This window comes from Salmo trutta, chromosome 28 (assembly GCF_901001165.1).
Source record: "Salmo trutta chromosome 28, fSalTru1.1, whole genome shotgun sequence".
Classification (NCBI taxonomy): Eukaryota; Metazoa; Chordata; class Actinopteri; order Salmoniformes; family Salmonidae; genus Salmo; species Salmo trutta.
In genome coordinates this window covers 10402791-10423602 of record NC_042984.1, presented here as the reverse complement: position 1 = coordinate 10423602, position 20812 = coordinate 10402791, and the positions used below count along the sequence as shown (strand labels likewise).

Below are 20812 nucleotides of genomic sequence, written 5' to 3'. Positions count from 1 at the left end.
CAATCACTCTCGGTCTGGGGCTCCATGCAAGATCTCACCTCGTGGGGCATCAATGATCATGAGGAATGTGAGGGATCAGCCCAGAACTACACGGCAGGACCTGGTCAATGACCTGAAGAGAGCTGGGACCACAGTCTCAAAGAAAACCATTAGTAACACACTGCGCTGTCATGGATTAAAATCCTGCAGCGCACGCATGTCCAGGCCCGTCTGAAGTTTGCCAATGACCATCTGGATGATCCAGAGGAGGAATGGGAGAAGGTCATGTGGTCTGATGAGACAAAAATAGAGCTTTGTGGTCTAAACTCCACTCACCGTGTTTGGAGGAAGAAGAAGGATGAGTACAACCCCAAGAACACCATCCCAACCGTGAAGCATGGAGGTGGAAACATCATTCTTTGGGGATGCTTTCCTGCAAAGGGGACAGGACGACTGCACCGTATTGAGGGGAGGATGGATGGGGCCATGTATCGCAAGATCTTGGCCAACAACCTCCTTCCCTCAGTAAGAGCATTGAAGATGGGTCGTGGCTGGGTCTTCCAGCATGACAACGACCCGAAACACACAGCCAGGGCAACTAAGGAGTGGCTCCGTGAGAAGCATCTCAAGGTCCTGGAGTGGCCTAGCCAGTCTCCAGATCTGAACCCAATAGAAAATCTTTGGAGGAAGCTGAAAGTCCGTATTTCCCAGCGACAGCCCCGAAACCTGAAGGATCTGGAGGTCTGTATGGAGGAGTGGGCCAAAATCCCTGCTGCAGTGTGTGCAAACCTGGTCAAGAACTACAGGAAACGTATGATCTCTGTAATTGCAAACAAAGGTTTCTGTACCAAATATTAAGTTCTGCTTTTCTGATGTATCAAATACTTATGTCATGCAATAAAATGCAAATTAATTACTTAAAAATCATCCAATGTGATTTTCTGGATTTTTGTTTTAGATTCCGTCTCTCACAGTTGAAGTGTACCTATGATAAAAATTACAGACCTCTACATGCTTAGTAAGTAGGAAAACCTGCAAAATCGGCAGTGTATCAAATACTTGTTCTCCCCACTGTATATGTACGTTGTTTACCTGCGTATAGCCACAGTGAGAGCTTCAGGAGAGGAGGCACATGGGCAGATGACCTCTGGCTTTAACCCGTGAGACTGGAACACGTTGAGGAAGGCATCGCACGATGACACAGACCCTGAAAGACAGCAGAAATGCATAACAATGTGTCAGCAATGTGCTTCCCTGTTAAGAATCAAACCGATTTTATGAATCCAATTGACCGGATCAGATGTTTCTCTTGGAAGTTGTGTGCACTGCATCTAGAAATACATATCACAGTGTACCAATAGAGGCACTGATAAAGACTATGGAAGGTCAATGTAAGGACAAATAATAGTTTGGGGAATAGATAAAGCAATCATGAGTCACGTCTACATGACTCACAGGACAGGTTGATGTGTCTCTGGTCTGTGTGTGTGTGTGTGTGTGTGTGAATGACCCACAGGACAGGTTGATGTGTCTCTGGTCCGTGTGTGTGTGTGTGTGTGTGTGTGTGTGTGTGTGTGTGTGTGTGTGTGTGTGTGTGTGTGAATGACTCACAGGACAGGTTGATGTGTGTGTGTGTGTGTGTGTGTGTGTGTGTGTGTGTGTGTGTGTGTGTGTGTGTGTGTGTGTGACTCACAGGGGTTGGCTCCATCAGCTACTATGAGCATGCGTATGGAGGACAGGTTGGTGTCTCTCTGGTCCCTGTGAGCCATCATAGCCCAGTGGAGGTCACGACACTTCACCACGGCTACACGTGCTGCAGGAGAGAAACAAGAGGGACTGCTCAGGCTCACATCTCATCGCCTCAACACATACTGCTAATTCTAATCGCTAATAATATGGGTCATGTTCATTAGGCACGAAACTGAAAAGAAAAGTCTGAAACAGGGAGGTAAAATCATGTTCCTTCGGACAACATCTTAAAACGTTTTGCTACAATGTTTCCTAATGAACCCGACCCAGGCTACCTTAATCCATAGCATGCAGTTTAGGATGCTAATGCATGCTAGTGTCTATGCAGTTTACAATATAAAAGCTATAGCTAACTGTAGCCTTACCTTTGTGTATGTGGACTCTCTGCACCCAGGACATGGGACAGGCCTTCATGACAGCGTAGGGTACAGTGATGGTGTGGATCCTGTTCATGACACTGGTTAGCACCCCGTGCCACAAACCCATGTCCTTCTTACAGTCAAGGACATTGACCAACGTTTCTCCTGAGTACACAAACATTTGAAATACTTTATTTCAATGCACATCACCGTCAGAAAGGATTCAAACATTTCAAAGGTTACAGATACATAGGCACTTTAAGGATACCAACAGTACCTTCTCCATATAGCGAGGTTACCACAGGACACGTAACAACAGCTTTATATCACATGATAAGTCTACAATACAGCTGATTTAACTGTGGACAGGGAAACACTGTGTTCCAGGAACAGTCTTGCTGCCTGCCTCTGTGGATTCCCCTCATGGGATCTAATGTTCTCTGAGACCGAGAGAGGCTAAAGTGCCCTTTGTCTAAAAGCTGATCTGAGTGAGTATATGTATCTATTTAAATATATATGAGAGAGCGCGCGAGAGAGAGGCTATAGGAGGACGGGCTCAATGGTGTGTGTTAATCATGCACTTACCTTCACAGTAGTTGCAGGCCTGTGTCAGGGCTTGACAGTGTGTCAACAAGGCTATCTTAGACACTGCTACTCCCATCACCGTCCCCTCTTTACTGGCCTTGTACTGAGAGAGCAGAACAACAAAGTTAAAGAAGTAAATACAATCACAAAATAATCAACGATACTAGGGCTTGTCCCCGACTAAAAACAAATCTTGGTCGACCAAGAGTCGTCTGCTCTTTCGACCAATCGATTGGTTGAAATTTGTATAGGTATTTTTCCTTATATAGACACATCCTATGTGTTTTAATCAAATCAACTATATTCACTGAGCTTGTCTGATGCTTTAAGCACACTGTTTGATTAAATAATTAAGACACACAAATGAGGAGAGGGAGTCCGACCGCAATAGATTTGATTGTGCCGGGCCTGGCTCAGACTTGCTGTGTTGAAAAAAAAAAGACAGTGAGTGTGTGTGACTAGCACCCATTGTCTCTCTCTCCTCCCTGCTGCAGCAACCACCACAGAACATCAATGTGCATCGCACTGTCCGTGTTAATGAAGCTGCAACATAATTACAGCCATTTCTGACTGACCGAAATCCCTCATTTGTTTAGGTAAAACATCCCCCAACTCTTGCTCTCTTTACGTGACACATGTATGCATCGCATGTGGCCAATTTTATTTATTTAACCAGGCAGGCTAGTTGGGAACAAGTTCTCATTTACAACTGCGACCTGGCCAAGATAAAGCAAAGCAGTGCGACACAAACAACAACACAGAGTTACACATGGGATAAACAAACATACAGTCAATAATACAATAGAAAAAGTGTATATACAGTGTGTGCAAATGAGGTAGGATAAGGAAGGTAAGGCAATAAGTAGGCCATAGGGGCGAAATAATTACAATTTAGCAATTAAACACTGGAGTGATAGATGTGCAGAAGATTAATGTGTAAGTAGATATACTGGGGTGCAAAGGAGCAAGACAAATAAATACAGTATGGGGATGAGGTAGTTGGATGGGCTATTTACTGATGGGCTATGTAGAGGTGCAGTGATCTGTGAGCTGCTCTGACAGCTGGTGCCTGAAGTTAGTGAGGGAGATATGAGTCTCCAGCTTCAGTGATTTTTGCAGTTCGTTCCAGTCGATGGCACCAGGAATTGGCTTTGGGGGTGACCAGTGAAATATACCTGCTGGAGCGCGTGCTACGGGTGGGTGCTATGGTGACCAATGGGCCTGACTTATAGCATATCTAAATCAAATCAATAAATTGGTTATAAACTCTCAACACCGTAACATGTGACAGCAAAATGGATGCAGAGGACGTGACAAACTCAAAATGGGAGAATGTTTACTGGTTGCTCAGGAGGTAAAGGGGAAGTTAGTTGTGGAAAATACTGCAGATCAAGAAAAATAAAGGTAAGGAGCAAGCTCTGTGTGCAAATTATGTGTGCCAAACAGGTGCTGTTAGATTAATGTCATTTTTCTGACCGTTTGGAACAATGTAAACATAAAATAAATTAACATACCGTGAATACATTTTCCGAAATGGAACGGTTTAGGCCTATTTATTGTTTATGCTAATTATTCAACAGTGGCTTTATTTATTTTAAATAAATTCTTGATTGCGATTCAAATCATGAATGACTCGTATGCTGTGTGATGACATGAACAAATAAATGATAGATTGATACAGTAGCCTGTAGAAGTATTGAAATATAGTCCTCAGTAAGTTACGGTATTAAGACTAAACAGGAAGCGCTCTTAGGCCTGCAGCTCGATGGTGGTTATATAAGGCTGCTATTCCCTGCCTACTAAAGATAATGACATGACTTATTATTATAATAATGATGATCATAATAATCATAATCATAATAATAATAGGAAGGAGATCAAGGAAAAATGAGGGTTATTATTATAAAAATAATTCTCTTGACAATTTGGAACAGATTAAACACTAAATAAAACCAGAGAATTATTTTTATTTTTTTACATTTATTTTATATTTCACCTTTATTTAACCAGGTAGGCCAGTTGAGAGCAAGTTCTAATTTACAACTGCAACCTGGCCAAGATAAAGCAAAGCAGTGCAACACAAAAGACAACACAGAGTTACACATGGAATAAACAAAAGTACAGTCAATAACACAATAGAAAAATCTATATACATGGGGATGAGGTAGGTAGTTGTATGGGCTATTTACAGATTGGCTATGTACAGCTGCAGCGATCGGTTAGCTGCTCAGATAGCTGATGCTTAAAGTTACAGAGGGAGATATAAGACTCCTGCTACAGAGATTCATCAATTCGTTCCAGTCATTGGGAGCAGAGAACTGGAAGGAAAGGCGGCCAAACGAGGTGTTGGCTTTGGGGATGACCAGTGAGATATACCTGCTGGAGCGCGTGCTACGGGTGGGTGTTGTTATGGTGACCAGTGAGCTGAGATAAGGCAGAGCTTTACCTAGCAAAGACTTAGATTAAAAAAATGGTAAAGCCTTTATTACAGCATTGCAAAGATTAAAAACGATTGTTTATCGAACATGTGGGTTGCGTGAGGCTTGGTGGTCACGGAATCAGTAGACTATTAAACAAACACTCAAACAGGCAAGATAATCAGGTCTTATTTCTGTAGATACATATGGATGATTTTTAAAGCCAGGCACATTTAACAGTTAGGCTATTGATTATAGACCTAATTAAGTTGGGATTTCCTCTCTCCTGACTTTTCTTAGACAATAAAGTTAAGGGCTGTTTCCTCGTCTCCTAACTCCGCTGCTGCCCTCGCCGCATTGTTCTCAACACCAATATGCTGATTCACTTTGCTATTATGCACATATCAACATTGTCTAGGAAAAGGTGCCAATTCAACAGCACACTGATGTGTTTCGAAACCGGGGACACCTGACAGCAACCACTATCCAACACAGGAGAAAGATCATTTGTTATAAAATAATATTTTTATTTGTGTTTTCACCATTGTTTTTTAAAAATAAAACCATACGCAATTTCAGTAGCACGTCAGACTGATGGACTGTGCCATCCCAACGGCCTACACAATGCATCAGTCCACTCAGACAGGTATCTTGTACACCATGAGTACAGTGGTTCCTCCTTTAAAAGTTGCGTCATACTGCGGCACTACTAGCGAGCTGCCGCAGCATTCTGTGGCAGGTCATTTAATTCTTACTGCAAGTTATTGCTAGTTTGACCACCAGAGGGCATCTTCGAGAATCATTTGATAGTCTTCCGTATTGCCATTACCAAAGAATTGAAAACCTTTTTTGTAATAACATAATATATGGGATTCATTTTAAGAAATGTGGCTTAAATATTATGGCGATTCTATTCAGAGAAAAATGAAAAACAAAACCCTCAGGGTTTCCGTTAGGATGGAATGGAAAATATGGCGCTGTACAACGTGAAGGTCGGGAGTAGACTACAGGATTGGAGGATTGAAAGTCTTATTTATATCACCTCCCCTGTCTGATATCTTAACTTTTTCTATGCCACAAAATAAAATAAAAAAAGGTAGAAATGTCATGTTTTAGGTCATTAAAATGTACTGATACTGGATAATCCCTGTCGTTTCTCCTAACTATGTTCACTGATTCTGTTTTCAGAGAACGAGAGGTTTTACCTACATAGCACAGCCCACATGGACATTTAATAATGTAGATAACATGGGTGGTGGAGCACGTAATAATGTCATTTATTTGGTACCGTTTTCCTGTATGTGGGTGGCAGAAATATTCACACTTCATCATATTGTTGCACTGTGCGCATCCTCTGCATTTATAGCTACCATTCAGAAGAGGACGTAAAAGAGCCTGGCTGATTTCCTTTCGTGGCTGGCAGGTGGCATGGACCAATTTATTGCGTAAATTGCGACCTCTCCTATATACAATAAGTGGTGGATTCTGAAATTCAGCTGGCAAAGCTGGGTCCGATGATAAAACATGCCAGTGTTTCTTGACCGCATCTCCCACTTTTCGCGAGTTCAAAGTATATGTAGTTGTGAACATTACAGAGTGTTCTTTAGCAGGGTTTTTTTGTAGCAGTTCATCTCGTGTTCCCCTTTCCACGTTAAAGATGCCAATTGATAAAGTGTTTTTAGCCAGAAATCGGCCAAAACCCCAATTAATACATTTAGGCACAGTCGACAGCGTGCTGGACTTCGGGCTAGAATGTTGAGGGTTTGAAACCTGCTCCCTGCTTGTTTCATTACATTATTATGCCGGACTCAGAGCAAAAAGCCTGTCATGTTTCTAGTCTGTTGCATAGTTACAATGTGTAATCATTGATGTCCCAGGAGCAGGAGTGGTAAACACTGTTGAAGTGTATAATGATTGAGTTTGATACACCTGGTATTGGATATGGCTGGAAAAAAACTTGCTAAATAGTGATTTTTGTAAATTTACTTTATGACTAAAAAATGTGCACAATCGTTTGTCTCTACATTAACTAACATATTCCTCTCAATTGTACATTTTTTGCTTGACTTGTTATAACTACATACATTTGCTTCCCCGTAATGTTTTGTCAGCCATCTTTGCTGAAGTCACCAGGGAAAAATGTGTCATTGGAAGCACTCGATATGATTGGTCATATAAAATCCTTGGGACCCAAATGCATAATGAGTGCTCTAACTCCCCCTTGTGGTGGTCTGGAGCAATGAAGCCGTGACGCTGGGTACCTCTAAGTCCCGCGGTGTAAACTCACATCTTTTAAAGGAGGAACCACTGTACATGTCTTTTGTTGTTGTTGTTGTTGCTCGACTAAAGGAATCTCGGTGAACCAACAGCCAGTTGACTAAATGGGGTCAGCGCTAAGCGATACACAAGATTAAAAAAAAACAGACACAAAACGACAAACTAGCATTTTTTTTCTCCATAAAATACACACACAATGTTCAGGACATGTCTCACCTCGATATAAGCTGTGTCTGTGTTGGCGGTGGGGATGTGGGGCTGCCAGTCTTTAGATGGCTTGGTCAGGTATTTGGTGTCTGTCACAACCCACTTCATACGGGGCCAACCTGGGAGGCAGAACAACAACAGCATAATGTATACACAGGTCAATACTAGTCAGTTTGAAGACCGGACAAAGATCCACGTAGGATGGAAAAGTTGTAGCTATTAAAAGGTGGTATTAGGAACATTAGTGGGCATACGTCTACCCGTCCACATGACAACGGGTGTCTACCCGTCCACATGACAACGGGCGTCTACCCGTCCACATGACAACGGGCGTCTACCCGTCCACATTATAACGGACGTCTACCCGTCCACATTATAACGGACGTCTACCCGTCCACATTATAACGGGCGTCTACCCGTCCACATTATAACGGGCGTCTACCCGTCCACATTATAACGGGCGTCTACCCGTCCACATTATAACGGGCGTCTACCCGTCCACATTATAACGGGCGTCTACCCGTCCACATTATAACGGACGTCTACCCGTCCACATTATAACGGGCGTCTACCCGTCCACATTATAACGGGCGTCTACCCGTCCACATTATAACGGGCGTCTACCCGTCCACATTATAACGGGCGTCTACCCGTCCACATTATAACGGGCGTCTACCCGTCCACATTATAACGGACGTCTACCCGTCCACATTATAACGGACGTCTACCCGTCCACATTATAACGGACGTCTACCCGTCCACATTATAACGGACGTCTACCCGTCCACATTATAACGGACGTCTACCCGTCCACATTATAACGGACGTCTACCCGTCCACATTATAACGGACGTCTACCCGTCCACATTATAACGGACGTCTACCCGTCCACATTATAACGGACGTCTACCCGTCCACATTATAACGGACGTCTACCCGTCCACATTATAACGGGACGTCTACCCGTCCACATTATAACGGGCGTCTACCCGTCCACATTATAACGGGCGTCTACCCGTCCACATTATAACGGACGTCTACCCGTCCACATTATAACGGACGTCTACCCGTCCACATTATAACGGACGTCTACCCGTCCACATTATAACGGGCGTCTACCCGTCCACATTATAACGGGCGTCTACCCGTCCACATTATAACGGACGTCTACCCGTCCACATTATAACGGACGTCTACCCGTCCACATTATAACGGACGTCTACCCGTCCACATTATAACGGACGTCTACCCGTCCACATTATAACGGACGTCTACCCGTCCACATTATAACGGACGTCTACCCGTCCACATTATAACGGACGTCTACCCGTCCACATTATAACGGACGTCTACCCGTCCACATTATAACGGACGTCTACCCGTCCACATTATAACGGATGTCTACCAGCAATGCCAGCTGTGTGTGCTGACCTTTGAACTGCATGATCTCTCCCTGGGGAGTCTTGGGCAGTCCTTTAAGACAGATCTCACTGGTCAGGGCGAGGCCCACCCCACAGCTGCCCAATAGGAAGCCAATCTGAAGACTGCCTGCGTCCTGGGTTGTGAAACGCAAATATAAGCATTAGAAAAGGACAAAGAAAATCTACATCATTACTTTTTAAATGCCACTGTATTTTGCTGTGTAATATCAAGGGATTTTATTATTGCTAATTAAATAGAATTTGAACCCAGATCTGCCTGAGTGGGTATTGAAGTCCTTACCTGTCGAGACAGTGGCACCTCTATGGGTACAGGGATGACCTCTGCTAGGAGACAGCCATAGAAGGCCACCCAGAACATCGCAGGGTCAGTGTTAGGGTACACCAACGCCACCTAGGGGACAGACACAGTTTCAGACACAGTACAGCACTTCACAATGGCAGGTTGGCATTTACTGGGATGACTCATGCACTGGAGGCAGCTCTGCAGAGGGGTCACTAGCTGGCACAGCCACAAAGACAGAAAATCTGATTTTAACCCTAACCATAACCCTAACCCCACTGCTAACCCTAATGCCTAACCTTAAAAAAGCAAATATTTGTTTTCATGAAATTTTATGATATAGCCCATTTTGACTTTGCAGCTGGCCCATCTAGCGGAAATCGCTCAGTTCTGCCTCCAGGGCAAGATTCATGACAATAAACGTCAACCTGCATCACAATGGGGAATATCTTACATTGTTTATTGTGTTGTCTGTGCATTGCATGGAGAAAACACAGATTATGTTGTTAAATAAACATCAATCAATCAATGTGGTAAAGTGTGAAGGAGAGAAGAGTCGAGGAGAGGAAGAAATGTGTCATCCCGTCTGAATGGCTGTGTTTTGACCATGTACCCTATCTCCAGGTCTCAGGACAGGTTCGTTCTTTGTGCCCAGTTTGTTTAACAGAGTGTAGGCCAGCTTCAGACTGCGGCTCCACAGTTTACCTGAGACAGAGAGACAGAGAAGAGCATTTCTCAGAGGAGACTATATGACCTCAGCTCTCCATAGATTGACTGAGATGAGGGTGATCTTCTGAACTACATAACATTAGTTCTAAACTAAAGAAGTCCAATCTGAGACTGTGGGTTAGCCTGAAATGGCTCCTTATCCCCTGCCATATAGGGAGCAGAGTGCCATTTCAGACGGTGAGACCTACCGTACGTCAGTGTGTAGAGGGGTTTCCCGGTAACATCCAGGGTGGTGAGAGCGGGGCTCTTGGCCTGTGAAGCCCCCCAACGTGCCAGGGCAGCCTGCAGGGCCGGGGGCCAGTTACTGACCACCCCCAGGGGCTCCCCCTTCACTGGGATGATCTGACGGCCCTCTGGCCTGGGGGTGTTGGGGTCTGGCTGGGGCACTACGGAGAGGGGAGGAGAGAGTAGGAGAAGATCACAGGAACGGGATGGATAGGCGAGGAAAGAGGAATGGAAGGAGGAGGAAAAGAATAGGGCATGGGAGAGGAAAATGAGGTGAAGAAAATAAAAGAGTATAAAAAAAATAGAGTAAAGTTGAGTTTTCTACTGGTTTAATGAAGACTAACAAAACAGACAGATATCTGCTTTCCACTTATTACATCATTTTCAGGAAGCGGGGAGGAATGTCCAGTGATGGAAAAAGTACTCAAGATACCTTCATTGAAAATGACTCAAGTAAAAGTCACCCAGTAAAATACTACTTGAGTAAAAGTCTAGAAGTATTTGGTTTTAAATATATATCAAAAGTACATGGAATTGCTAAAATGTACTTAAGTATCAAAAGTAAAAGTATAAATCATTTCAACTTCCTTATAATAAGCAAACGAGAGGGCTCAATATAATTTTTTTATTTACAGATAGCCAGGGGCAAACTCCAACACTCAGACATAATTTACAAACAAAGCATTTGTGTTTAGTGAGTCCGCCAGATCAGAGGCAGTAGGGATGACCAGGGATGTTCTCTTGACAAGTGTGAATTGGACCATTTTCCTGTCAAAATGTAACGAGTACTTTTGGGTGTCAGAGAAAATGTATGGAGTAAAAAGTACATTCTTTTCTTTAGGAATGTAGTGAAGTAAAAATAAAAGTTGCCAAAAATATAAATAGTAAAGTACAGATACCACAAAAAACTACTTAAGTAGTACTTTAAAGTACTTTTACACCACTGGGATTGTTGGAATATTTTTTGAAGTACTGGAGTGGGTCCTATGTATCTTACCCTCTACGATCTCCTCTGAGTCGTCCAGGAAGAAGTCACTGAGCGGAGGTCTCTTGGGCCGTTTCAGAGTGTTGAGTAGCTGCTGGATCTTAGTGGACACACGGCTGTTTACTGGTACACCTGGACACGGAGGTAGAGGCAGGAGGTAGGGAATTACACACATGATCATAGACACAGTCATGATCATACAGAGACACAGACACAACACAAGCATGCGCATAACTGCACACACACACACAGACTGAGTAAAGGGTCAACATGGCATGTGCTTTGAAAGCAGCACAGGTAGATACAGTAGAACTAAACTTGGGGTCAAAAACAGAAGGGTATTTCTCTCTGTGAAGAGTAGACAAACAGACAGGACAGACGACTGACAAGGTGGCAAAGCCAGCTGACTGGAATCCCTCCATCGCCCCTCCCCAGACCCCTCCCATTTGGATTCATATGACCTTTTCTGTTTCCTTTTGTAATGAAAGACATGACACATACGACAGAAAAACTGATCACCCCAAAAAAGAACAAAATATAGCATGTTAGCAGCATTCTCAGCACAACTGAAATTAGGATGAGATTAATGTAATGTTGTTTTGTCAATGTACCATTATCTCTGAGAAAAAAACAGATTATATAAAAAAAAGGTTCTGCCGTGTGTTCTACCAGCGCGTCGCTGTTCTGCCGTGTGTTCTACCAGCGCGTCGCTGTTCTGCCGTGTGTTCTACCAGCGCGTCGCTGTTCTGCCGTGTGTTCTACCAGCGCGTCGCTGTTCTGCCGTGTGTTCTACCAGCGCGTCGCTGTTCTGCCGTGTGTTCTACCAGCGCGTCGCTGTTCTGCCGTGTGTTCTACCAGCGCGTCGCTGTTCTGCCGTGTGTTCTACCAGCGCGTCGCTGTTCTGGCCGTGTGTTCTACCAGCGCGTCGCTGTTCTGGCCGTGTGTTCTACCAGCGCGTCGCTGTTCTGCCGTGTGTTCTACCAGCGCGTCGCTGTTCTGCCGTGTGTTCTACCAGCGCGTCGCTGTTCTGCCGTGTGTTCTACCAGCGCGTCGCTGTTCTGCCGTGTGTTCTACCAGCGCGTCGCTGTTCTGCCGTGTGTTCTACCAGCGCGTTGCTGTTCTGCCGTGTGTTCTACCAGCGCGTCGCTGTTCTGCCGTGTGTTCTACCAGCGCGTCGCTGTTCTGCCGTGTGTTCTACCAGCGCGTCGCTGTTCTGCCGTGTGTTCTACCAGCGCGTCGCTGTTCTGCCGTGTGTTCTACCAGCGCGTCGCTGTTCTGCCGTGTGTTCTACCAGCGCGTCGCTGTTCTGCCGTGTGTTCTACAGCGTGTCGCTGTTCTGCCGTGTGTTCTACCAGCGCGTCGCTGTTCTGCCGTGTGTTCTACCAGCGCGTCGCTGTTCTGCCGTGTGTTCTACCAGCGCGTCGCTGTTCTGCCGTGTGTTCTACCAGGTCGCGTCTGCCGTGTTTCTCCAGGGTCTGCCGTGTGTTCTACCAGCGCGTCGCTGTTCTGCCGTGTGTTCTACCAGCGCGTCGCTGTTCTGCCGTGTGTTCTACCAGCGCGTCGCTGTCTGCCGTGTGTTCTACCAGCGCGTCGCTGTTCTGCCGTGTGTTCTACTAGCGCGTCGCTGTTCTGCCGTGTGTTCTACCAGCGCGTTGCTGTTCTGCCGTGTGTTCTACCAGCGCGTCGCTGTTCTGCCGTGTGTTCTACCAGCGCTTCGCTGTTCTGCCGTGTGTTCTACCAGCGCTTCGCTGTTCTGCCGTGTGTTCTACAGCGTGTCGCTGTTCTGCCGTGTGTTCTACAGCGTGTCGCTGTTCTGTGGTGTGTTCTACAGTGTGTCGCTGTTCTGTGGTGTGTTCTACAGCGTGTCGCTGTTCTGCCGTGTGTTCTACCAGCGCTTCGCTGTTCTGCCGTGTGTTCTACCAGCGCTTCGCTGTTCTGCCGTGTGTTCTACAGCGTGTCGCTGTTCTGCCGTGTGTTCTACAGCGTGTCGCTGTTCTGTGGTGTGTTCTACAGTGTGTCGCTGTTCTGTGGTGTGTTCTACAGCGTGTCGCTGTTCTGCCGTGTGTTCTACAGCGTGTCGCTGTTCTGCGGTGAGTTCTACAGCGTGTTGCTGTTCTGCTGTGTGTTCTACAGTGTGTGTGTGTGTGTGCGCTTACCGTCAGCGGTGGTATCCAGCATGCTGGTGCGGCTCTGTCCTCGGGGCATCCCCCTGGGCATAGCATTGGGGGGCAGGTCCACTCTGGAGTCCACCCTTGAACGCCTCTCAGGGGTTGAGGATGTCACGTCTGGGGGGACACTGTTCTCTGGAGGAAAGAGGTGGAGAGGAGGGGACAGTGAGACACTCAGATGGTTGACTTAAGCTCTATTCTATAGGACACCTAAATCAGGGTTGTTGGTCATCCAAACCTGTATATTTGCAGGATGTTAGACTTAAATGGGTTTCTGTGTGGGTTGACCTATGCATGCTTGGCTGTGTTTGTCTTACCTATGCGTGTGTGCGTTTGTAGGGTGTGTGTCTTACCCATGCACGTGTGGGTTGTGTGTGTGTGTTCGCAGAGTGTGTGTGTCGCACCTATGCGTGTGCTCGCCAGTATGTCGGCCAGCGCGGAAGTGGGGGTCTTATTCTCTCCGTGGGACAGGGTGGAGGAGGTGGAGGAGGAGGTGGAGGAGGAAGTGGAGGAGCTCTGCACTGATCGGTTGATCCAGTAGTCTGGGCTCTGGAGACTCTGGGCCAGCACTGCACTCAGAGCTGCCTGGCGACGCAGGGAACCCTCGTCCTCAGACGCTGACGATGTGTCTGCAGGGAGACAGAAACACATTTGTGATGTGTGGTGAGATTAGTTGCGCAAAATAGCTGCTGTGGATCCCCCAGGTGGGTTACATTGTTAGTGAACAGTGGATCCCCCAGGTGGGTTACATTGTTAGTGAACGAAGAACAGTGGAACTCCCAGGTGGGTTACATTGTTAGTGAACGGAGAACAGTGGAACCCCCAGGTGGGTTACATTGTTAGTGAACGGGGAACAGTGGAACCCCCAGGTGGGTTACATTGTTAGTGAACGGAGAACAGTGGAACCCCCAGGTGGGTTACATTGTTAGTGAACGGGGAACAGTGGAACCCCCAGGTGGGTTATATTGTTAGTGAACGGAGAACAGTGGAACCCCCAGGTGGGTTACATTGTTAGTGAACGGAGAACAGTGGAACCCCCAGGTGGGTTACATTGTTAGTGAACAGTGGAACCCCCAGGTGGGTTACATTGTTAGTGAACAGTAGATCCCCCAGGTGGGTTACATTGTTAGTGAACGGGGAACAGTGGAACCCCAGGTGGGTTACATTGTTAGTGAACGGAGAACAGTGGAACCCCCAGGTGGGTTACATTGTTAGTGAACGGAGAACAGTGGATCCTCCTGTTCTAGGGTTAAAGCTGTGATAGCCCAACCATCCCTGGTCCTGACAGGACGTGCAGACTTTGTCCCGACTCACACCTAAACCAACTCATCAAAAGTTGTTACTGATCATCAAGACTGAGGGCGCAGGTGTGTTAATGCTGGTCTGGAACTAAAGCCTGCACAGTGCACACCCTGAACTGTAGCTCTTCAGGACCAGGGTTAGTTATCGACCACCACAGAGTACTACTCAAACATGTACCTAGTTATCGACCACCACAGAGTACTACTCAAGCATGTACCTAGTTATCGACCACCACAGAGTACTACTCAAACATGTACCTAGTTATCGACCACCACAGAGTACTACTCAAACATGTAACTAGTTATCGACCACCACAGAGTACTACTCAAACATGTAACTAGTTATCAACCACCAGAGTACTACTCAAACATATACCTAGTTATCGACCACCACAGAGTACTACTCAAACATATAACTAGTTATCAACCACCACAGAGTACTACTCAAACATATACCTAGTTATCGACGACCACAGAGTACTACTCAAACATATACCTAGTTATCGACCACCACAGAGTACTACTCAAACATGTAACTAGTTATCGACCACCAGAGTACTACTCAAACATATAGCTAGTTATCGACCACCACAGAGTACTACTCAAACATGTAACTAGTTATCGACCACCACAGAGTACTACTCAAACATGTAACTAGTTATCGACCACCACAGAGTACTACTCAAACATGTAACTAGTTATCGACCACCACAGAGTACTACTCAAACATATACCTAGTTATCGACGACCACAGAGTACTACTCAAACATATACCTAGTTATCGACCACCACAGAGTACTACTCAAACATATACCTAGTTATCGACCACCACAGAGTACTACTCAAACATATAACTAGTTATCGACCACCACAGAGTACTACTCAAACACATACCTAGTTATCGACCACCACAGAGTACTACTCAAACATATAACTAGTTATCGACCACCACAGAGTACTACTCAAACATATACCTAGTTATCGACCACCACAGAGTACTACTCAAACATATACCAAGTTATCGACCACCACAGAGTACTACTCAAACATATACCTAGTTATCGACCACCACGGAGTACTACTCAAACATATACCTAGTTATCGACCACCACGGAGTACTACTCAAACATATACCTAGTTATCGACGACCACAGAGTACTACTCAAACATATACCTAGTTACCGACCACCACGGAGTACTACTCAAACATATACCTAGTTATCGACCACCACAGAGTACTACTCAAACATATAACTAGTTATCGACCACCACAGAGTACTACTCAAACACATACCTAGTTATCGACCACCACAGAGTACTACTCAAACACATACCTAGTTATCGACCACCACAGAGTACTACTCAAACATATAACTAGTTATCGACCACCACAGAGTACTACTCAAACATATACCTAGTTATCGACGACCACAGAGTACTACTCAAACATATACCTAGTTATCGACCACCACAGAGTACTACTCAAACACATACCTAGTTATCGACCACCACAGAGTACTACTCAAACATGTAACTAGGGTTGAACAACTCCGGTAACTTGCCCAAAACGACATGGTTAGAGGAATCCCAGATTTCCTGCTTATTACCTTGAAATTCCAGGAATCTTCCATACCAGGATATCTGGAACATTTTGGGAAAGTTTGTGGAATTTTGCAATCCTACATAGAACATAGTTTTAACTCTATGATAGTGACCTGGAGGGGTGCAGTTTTCTACAGGTGACTGGACGAAGGCTGAGCGGCGCTTGGTGGGCATGGGCAGTGCCATCTTCTCCTCCTTGTGTTTGGCCAACGCTGCCTGTACCGCCTCCGTGTGGATATCTGACAGAGAGAGAGAGACCAAATGAGAACAGGAACAAGACTTTAGAAAGAGAGGACAGACAGAAAAACAAGGATGGAAGGATTGGAACAGCAGGACAGTCACTGCACCAACTATTATCCACTAGACTCCTTGGTCACAATCAGAACCAAGCACAATCTCTAAGCCAGGCACCAGCCCCCACACACCCCACTCCCACTGTGATGCCATGCATGATGGTAGAGATCTGTGTGCACGTGTGTGTGTCCAATGTGTTCAGTGCGTGTGTACGCTCAGTGTGTGTGTGTCCAGTGTGATCAGCGTGTGTGTTCAGTGTGATCAGCGTGTGTGTGTGTCCAGTGTGATCAGCATGTGTGTGTGTGTCCAGTGTGTGTGTGTCCAGTGTGTGTGTCCAGTGTGATCAGCGTGTGTGTTCAGTGTGATCAGCGTGTGTGTGTGTGTGTGTCCAGTGTGATCAGCGTGTGTGTCCAGTGTGATCAGCGTGTGTGTCCAGTGTGATCAGTGTGTGTGTCCAGTGTGATCAGCGTGTGTGTGTGTGTGTGTCCGTCCAGTGTGATCAGCGTGTGTGTGTGTGTGTCCAGTGTGATCAGCGTGTGTGTCCAGTGTGATCAGCGTGTGTGTGTGTGTCCAGTGTGATCAGCGTGTGTGTGTGTGTCCAGTGTGATCAGCGTGTGTGTTCAGTGTGATCAGCGTGTGTGTGTGTGTGTTCAGTGTGATCAGCGTGTGTGTGTGTGTGTCCAGTGTGATCAGCGTGTGTGTGTGTCCAGTGTGATCAGCGTGTGTGTTCAGTGTGATCAGCGTGTGTGTGTGTCCAGTGTGATCAGTGCGTGTGTGTGTGTCCAGTGTGTGTGTGTGTCCAGTGTGATCAGCGTGTGTGATCAGCGTGTGTGTCCAGTGTGATCAGCGTGTGTGTGTGTGTGTGTTTAGTGTGATTAGCGTGTGTGTGTGTGTGTGTTCAGTGCGCGTATGTGTGCATGTGTGTGTGTGTATATGTGTGTGTGTTCAGTGTGTGTGTGTGCGTATATGTGTGTGAGAGAGAGTGTCCAGCGTGTGTGTATGTGTGTTCAGTGTGTGTGTGTGTGTTCAGTGTGTGTGGGTTCAGCGTGTGTGTGTGTGTGTGTCCAGTGTGTGTGTCCAGTGTGTTCAGTGTGTGTCCAGTGTGTTCAGTGTGTGTGTGTGTGTGTGTGTGTGTGTGTGTGTGTGTGTGTGTGTGTGTTCAGTGTGTCCAGCATGTGTGTGTGTGTGTGTGTGTGTTCAGCGTGTGTGTGTGTGTGTTCAGTGTGTTCAGTGTGCACGTGTGTGTGTCCAGTGTGTGTGTGTGTGTTTAGTGTGATTAGCGTGTGTGTGTGTGTGTTCAGTGTGTGTTCAGTGTGTGTTCAGTGCACGTGTGTGTGTTAGCGTGTGTCCAGTGTGCGTGTTCAGTGTGTGTGTCCAGTATGTGTGTGTGTGTGTGTGTTTTCAGCGTGTGTTCAGTGCGTGTGTGTGTGTTCAGCGTGTTCAGTGTGTGTGTTCAGTGTGTCTGTTCAGTGTGTCCAGCATGTGTGTGTGTGTGTGTGTGTGTGCGTGTGTGTGTGTGTTCAGCGCGTGTGTGTATGTGTTCAGCGTGTTTAGTGTGTGTGTCCAGTGTGCGTGTGTGTGTCCAGTGTGTGTTCAGCGCGTGTGTGTGTGTTCAGTGTGTGTGTGTGTGTGTGTCCAGTGTGTGTTCAGTGTGTGTGTGTTCAGTGTGATCAGCGTGTGTGTGTGTATTCAGCGTGTGTGTGTGTGTGTGTGTATTCAGCGTGTGTGTGTGTGTGTGTATTCAGCGTGTGTGTGTGTGTGTTCAGCGTGTGTGTGTGTGTGTGTTCAGTGTGTGTGCGTGTGTGTGTGTGTGTTCAGCGTGTGTGTGTGTGTTCAGTGTGTGTGCGTGTGTGTGTTCAGCGTGTGTGTGTGTGTGTTTAGCGTGTGTGTGTGTTCAGCGTGTGTGTGTATTCAGCGTGTGTGTGTGTGTATTCAGCGTGTGTGTGTGTATTCAGCGTGTGTGTGTGTGTGTTCAGCGTGTGTGTGTGTGTGTGTGTTCAGCGTGTGTGTGTGTGTGTGTGTGTGTGTATTCAGCGTGTGTGTGTATTCAGCGTGTGTGTGTGAGTATTCAGCGTGTCTGTGTGTGTATTCAGCGTGTGTGTGTGTGTTCAGCGTGTGTGTGTGTGTATTCAGCGTGTGTGTGTGTGTATTCAGCGTGTGTGTGTGTGTTCAGCGTGTGTGTGTGTGTGTATTCAGCGTGTGTGTGTGTGTTCAGCGTGTGTGTGTGTGTATTCAGCGTGTGTGTGTGTGTGTTCAGCGTGTGTGTGTGTGTGTTCAGTGTGTGTGTGTTCAGCGCGTGTGTGCGTGTTCAGCGTGTGTGTGTGTTCAGCGTGTGTGTGTGTTCAGCGTGTGTGTGTGTGTCCAGTGTGTGTCCAGTGTGTGTTCAGTGTGTGTGTCCAGTGTGTGTGTCCAGTGTGTGTTCAGTGCGTGTGTGTTCAGTGTGTGTGTCCAGTGTGTGTGTGCGCTCAGTTTGTGTGTGTTCAGCGTGTATGTGTGTGTGTGTGTGTCAGTGTGTGTGTTCAGTGTGCATGTTCAGTGTGCGTGTCCAGTGTGCGTGTCCAGTGTGCGTGTCCAGTGTGCGTGAGAGAGAGAGAGTGTGTCCAGCGTGTGTGTGTGTGTGTGTGTGTTCAGCGCGTATGTGTGTGTTCAGTGTGTGTGTGTGTGTTCAGTATGTGTGTGTGTTCAGCGTGTGTGTATTCAGCGTGTGTGTGTGTGAGAGAGAGTGTGTCCAGCGTGTGTGTGTGTGTGTGTCCAGCGTGTGTGTGTGTGTGTCCAGCGTGTGTATGTGTGTCCAGTGTGTGTGTGTGTGTGTGTGTGTGTGTGTGTGTGTGTGTGTGTGTGTGTGTGTGTGTGTGTGTGTGTGTGTGTGTGTGTGTGTGTGTGTGTTTGTTTATGTGTATTCAGTCTCTGTGGCTTGTAAACATCCTTGTTGCTGTTGTTGGATGTAATTTCCTCTGTACACTGTGGATTGTTTCCTGCTTAATGAATGGCCAGTTTTCAGGTTAATGTCACGTGCACAAGTACAGTAAACTGCCTTTCTTGCAAACTCTAAACCCAACAAGGCAGTAATCAATATCAATGTAGAACTAAAAATAACATGAAGTAGAACAAAGACACTAAGAAATAAGAACAGAAGTAAATAAACAGGGTCAGTTCCAGTAGCATAATGATGTTCAGGGATACTGGAGTGATAGAGGTAGATATGTATAGGGGACAGGGATACTGGAGTGATGGAGGTAGATATGTATAGGGGACAGGGATACTGGAGTGATGGAGGTAGATATGTATAGGGGACAGGGATACTGGAGTGATAGAGGTAGATATGTATAGGGGACAGGGATACAGGAGTGATAGAGGTAGATATGTATAGGGGACAGGGATACAGGAGTGATAGAGGTAGATATGTATAGGGGACAGGGATACAGGAGTGATGGAGGTAGATATGTATAGGGGACAGGGATACAGGAGTGATAGAGGTAGATATGTATAGGGGACAGGGATACAGGAGTGATGGAGGTAGATATGTATAGGGGACAGGGATACAGGAGTGATAGAGGTAGATATGTATAGGGGACAGGGATACAGGAGTGATAGAGGTAGATATGTATAGGGGACAGGGATACAGGAGTGATAGAGGTAGATATGTATAGGGGACAGGGATACAGGAGTGATAGAGGTAGATATGTATAGGGGTTAGGTGACAGGGATACAGGAGTGATAGAGGTAGATATGTATAGGGGACAGGGATACAGGAGTGATAGAGGTAGATATGTATAGGGGACAGGGATACAGGAGTGATGGAGGTAGATATGTATAGGGGACAGGGATACTGGAGTGATGGAGGTAGATATGTATAGGGGACAGGGATACTGGAGTGATGGAGGTAGATATGTATAGGGGACAGGGATACAGGAGTGATGGAGGTAGATATGTATAGGGGACAGGGATACAGGAGTGATAGAGGTAGATATGTATAGGGGTTAGGTGACAGGGATACAGGAGTGATAGAGGTAGATATGTATAGGGGACAGGGATACAGGAGTGATAGAGGTAGATATGTATAGGGGACAGGGATACAGGAGTGATAGAGGTAGATATGTATAGGGGACAGGGATACAGGAGTGATAGAGGTAGATATGTATAGGGGACAGGGATACAGGAGTGATAGAGGTAGATATGTATAGGGGACAGGGATACAGGAGTGATAGAGGTA

The 20812-nt window shown here is 46.2% G+C and overlaps 1 protein-coding gene across 2 annotated transcripts in view; it reads right to left on the bottom strand.

The window, feature by feature from the left end:
• Positions 1-20812, bottom strand: part of dip2ba (disco-interacting protein 2 homolog Ba) — a 103339-nt gene that overhangs the window by 24176 nt on the left and 58351 nt on the right. For both annotated transcript variants that reach the window (XM_029718575.1, XM_029718576.1), the window contains exons 4-16: positions 16419-16544; positions 13807-14031; positions 13391-13537; positions 11247-11366; positions 10213-10410; positions 9909-10000; positions 9296-9406; positions 9005-9128; positions 7583-7692; positions 2673-2775; positions 2094-2252; positions 1673-1792; positions 1072-1186 (exon numbers count right to left, since the gene is read on the bottom strand). In XM_029718575.1, coding sequence (XP_029574435.1) covers positions 1072-1186; positions 1673-1792; positions 2094-2252; positions 2673-2775; positions 7583-7692; positions 9005-9128; positions 9296-9406; positions 9909-10000; positions 10213-10410; positions 11247-11366; positions 13391-13537; positions 13807-14031; positions 16419-16544 — 1750 coding nt within the window. The remainder of the gene's footprint in view (positions 1-1071; positions 1187-1672; positions 1793-2093; positions 2253-2672; positions 2776-7582; positions 7693-9004; positions 9129-9295; positions 9407-9908; positions 10001-10212; positions 10411-11246; positions 11367-13390; positions 13538-13806; positions 14032-16418; positions 16545-20812) is intronic.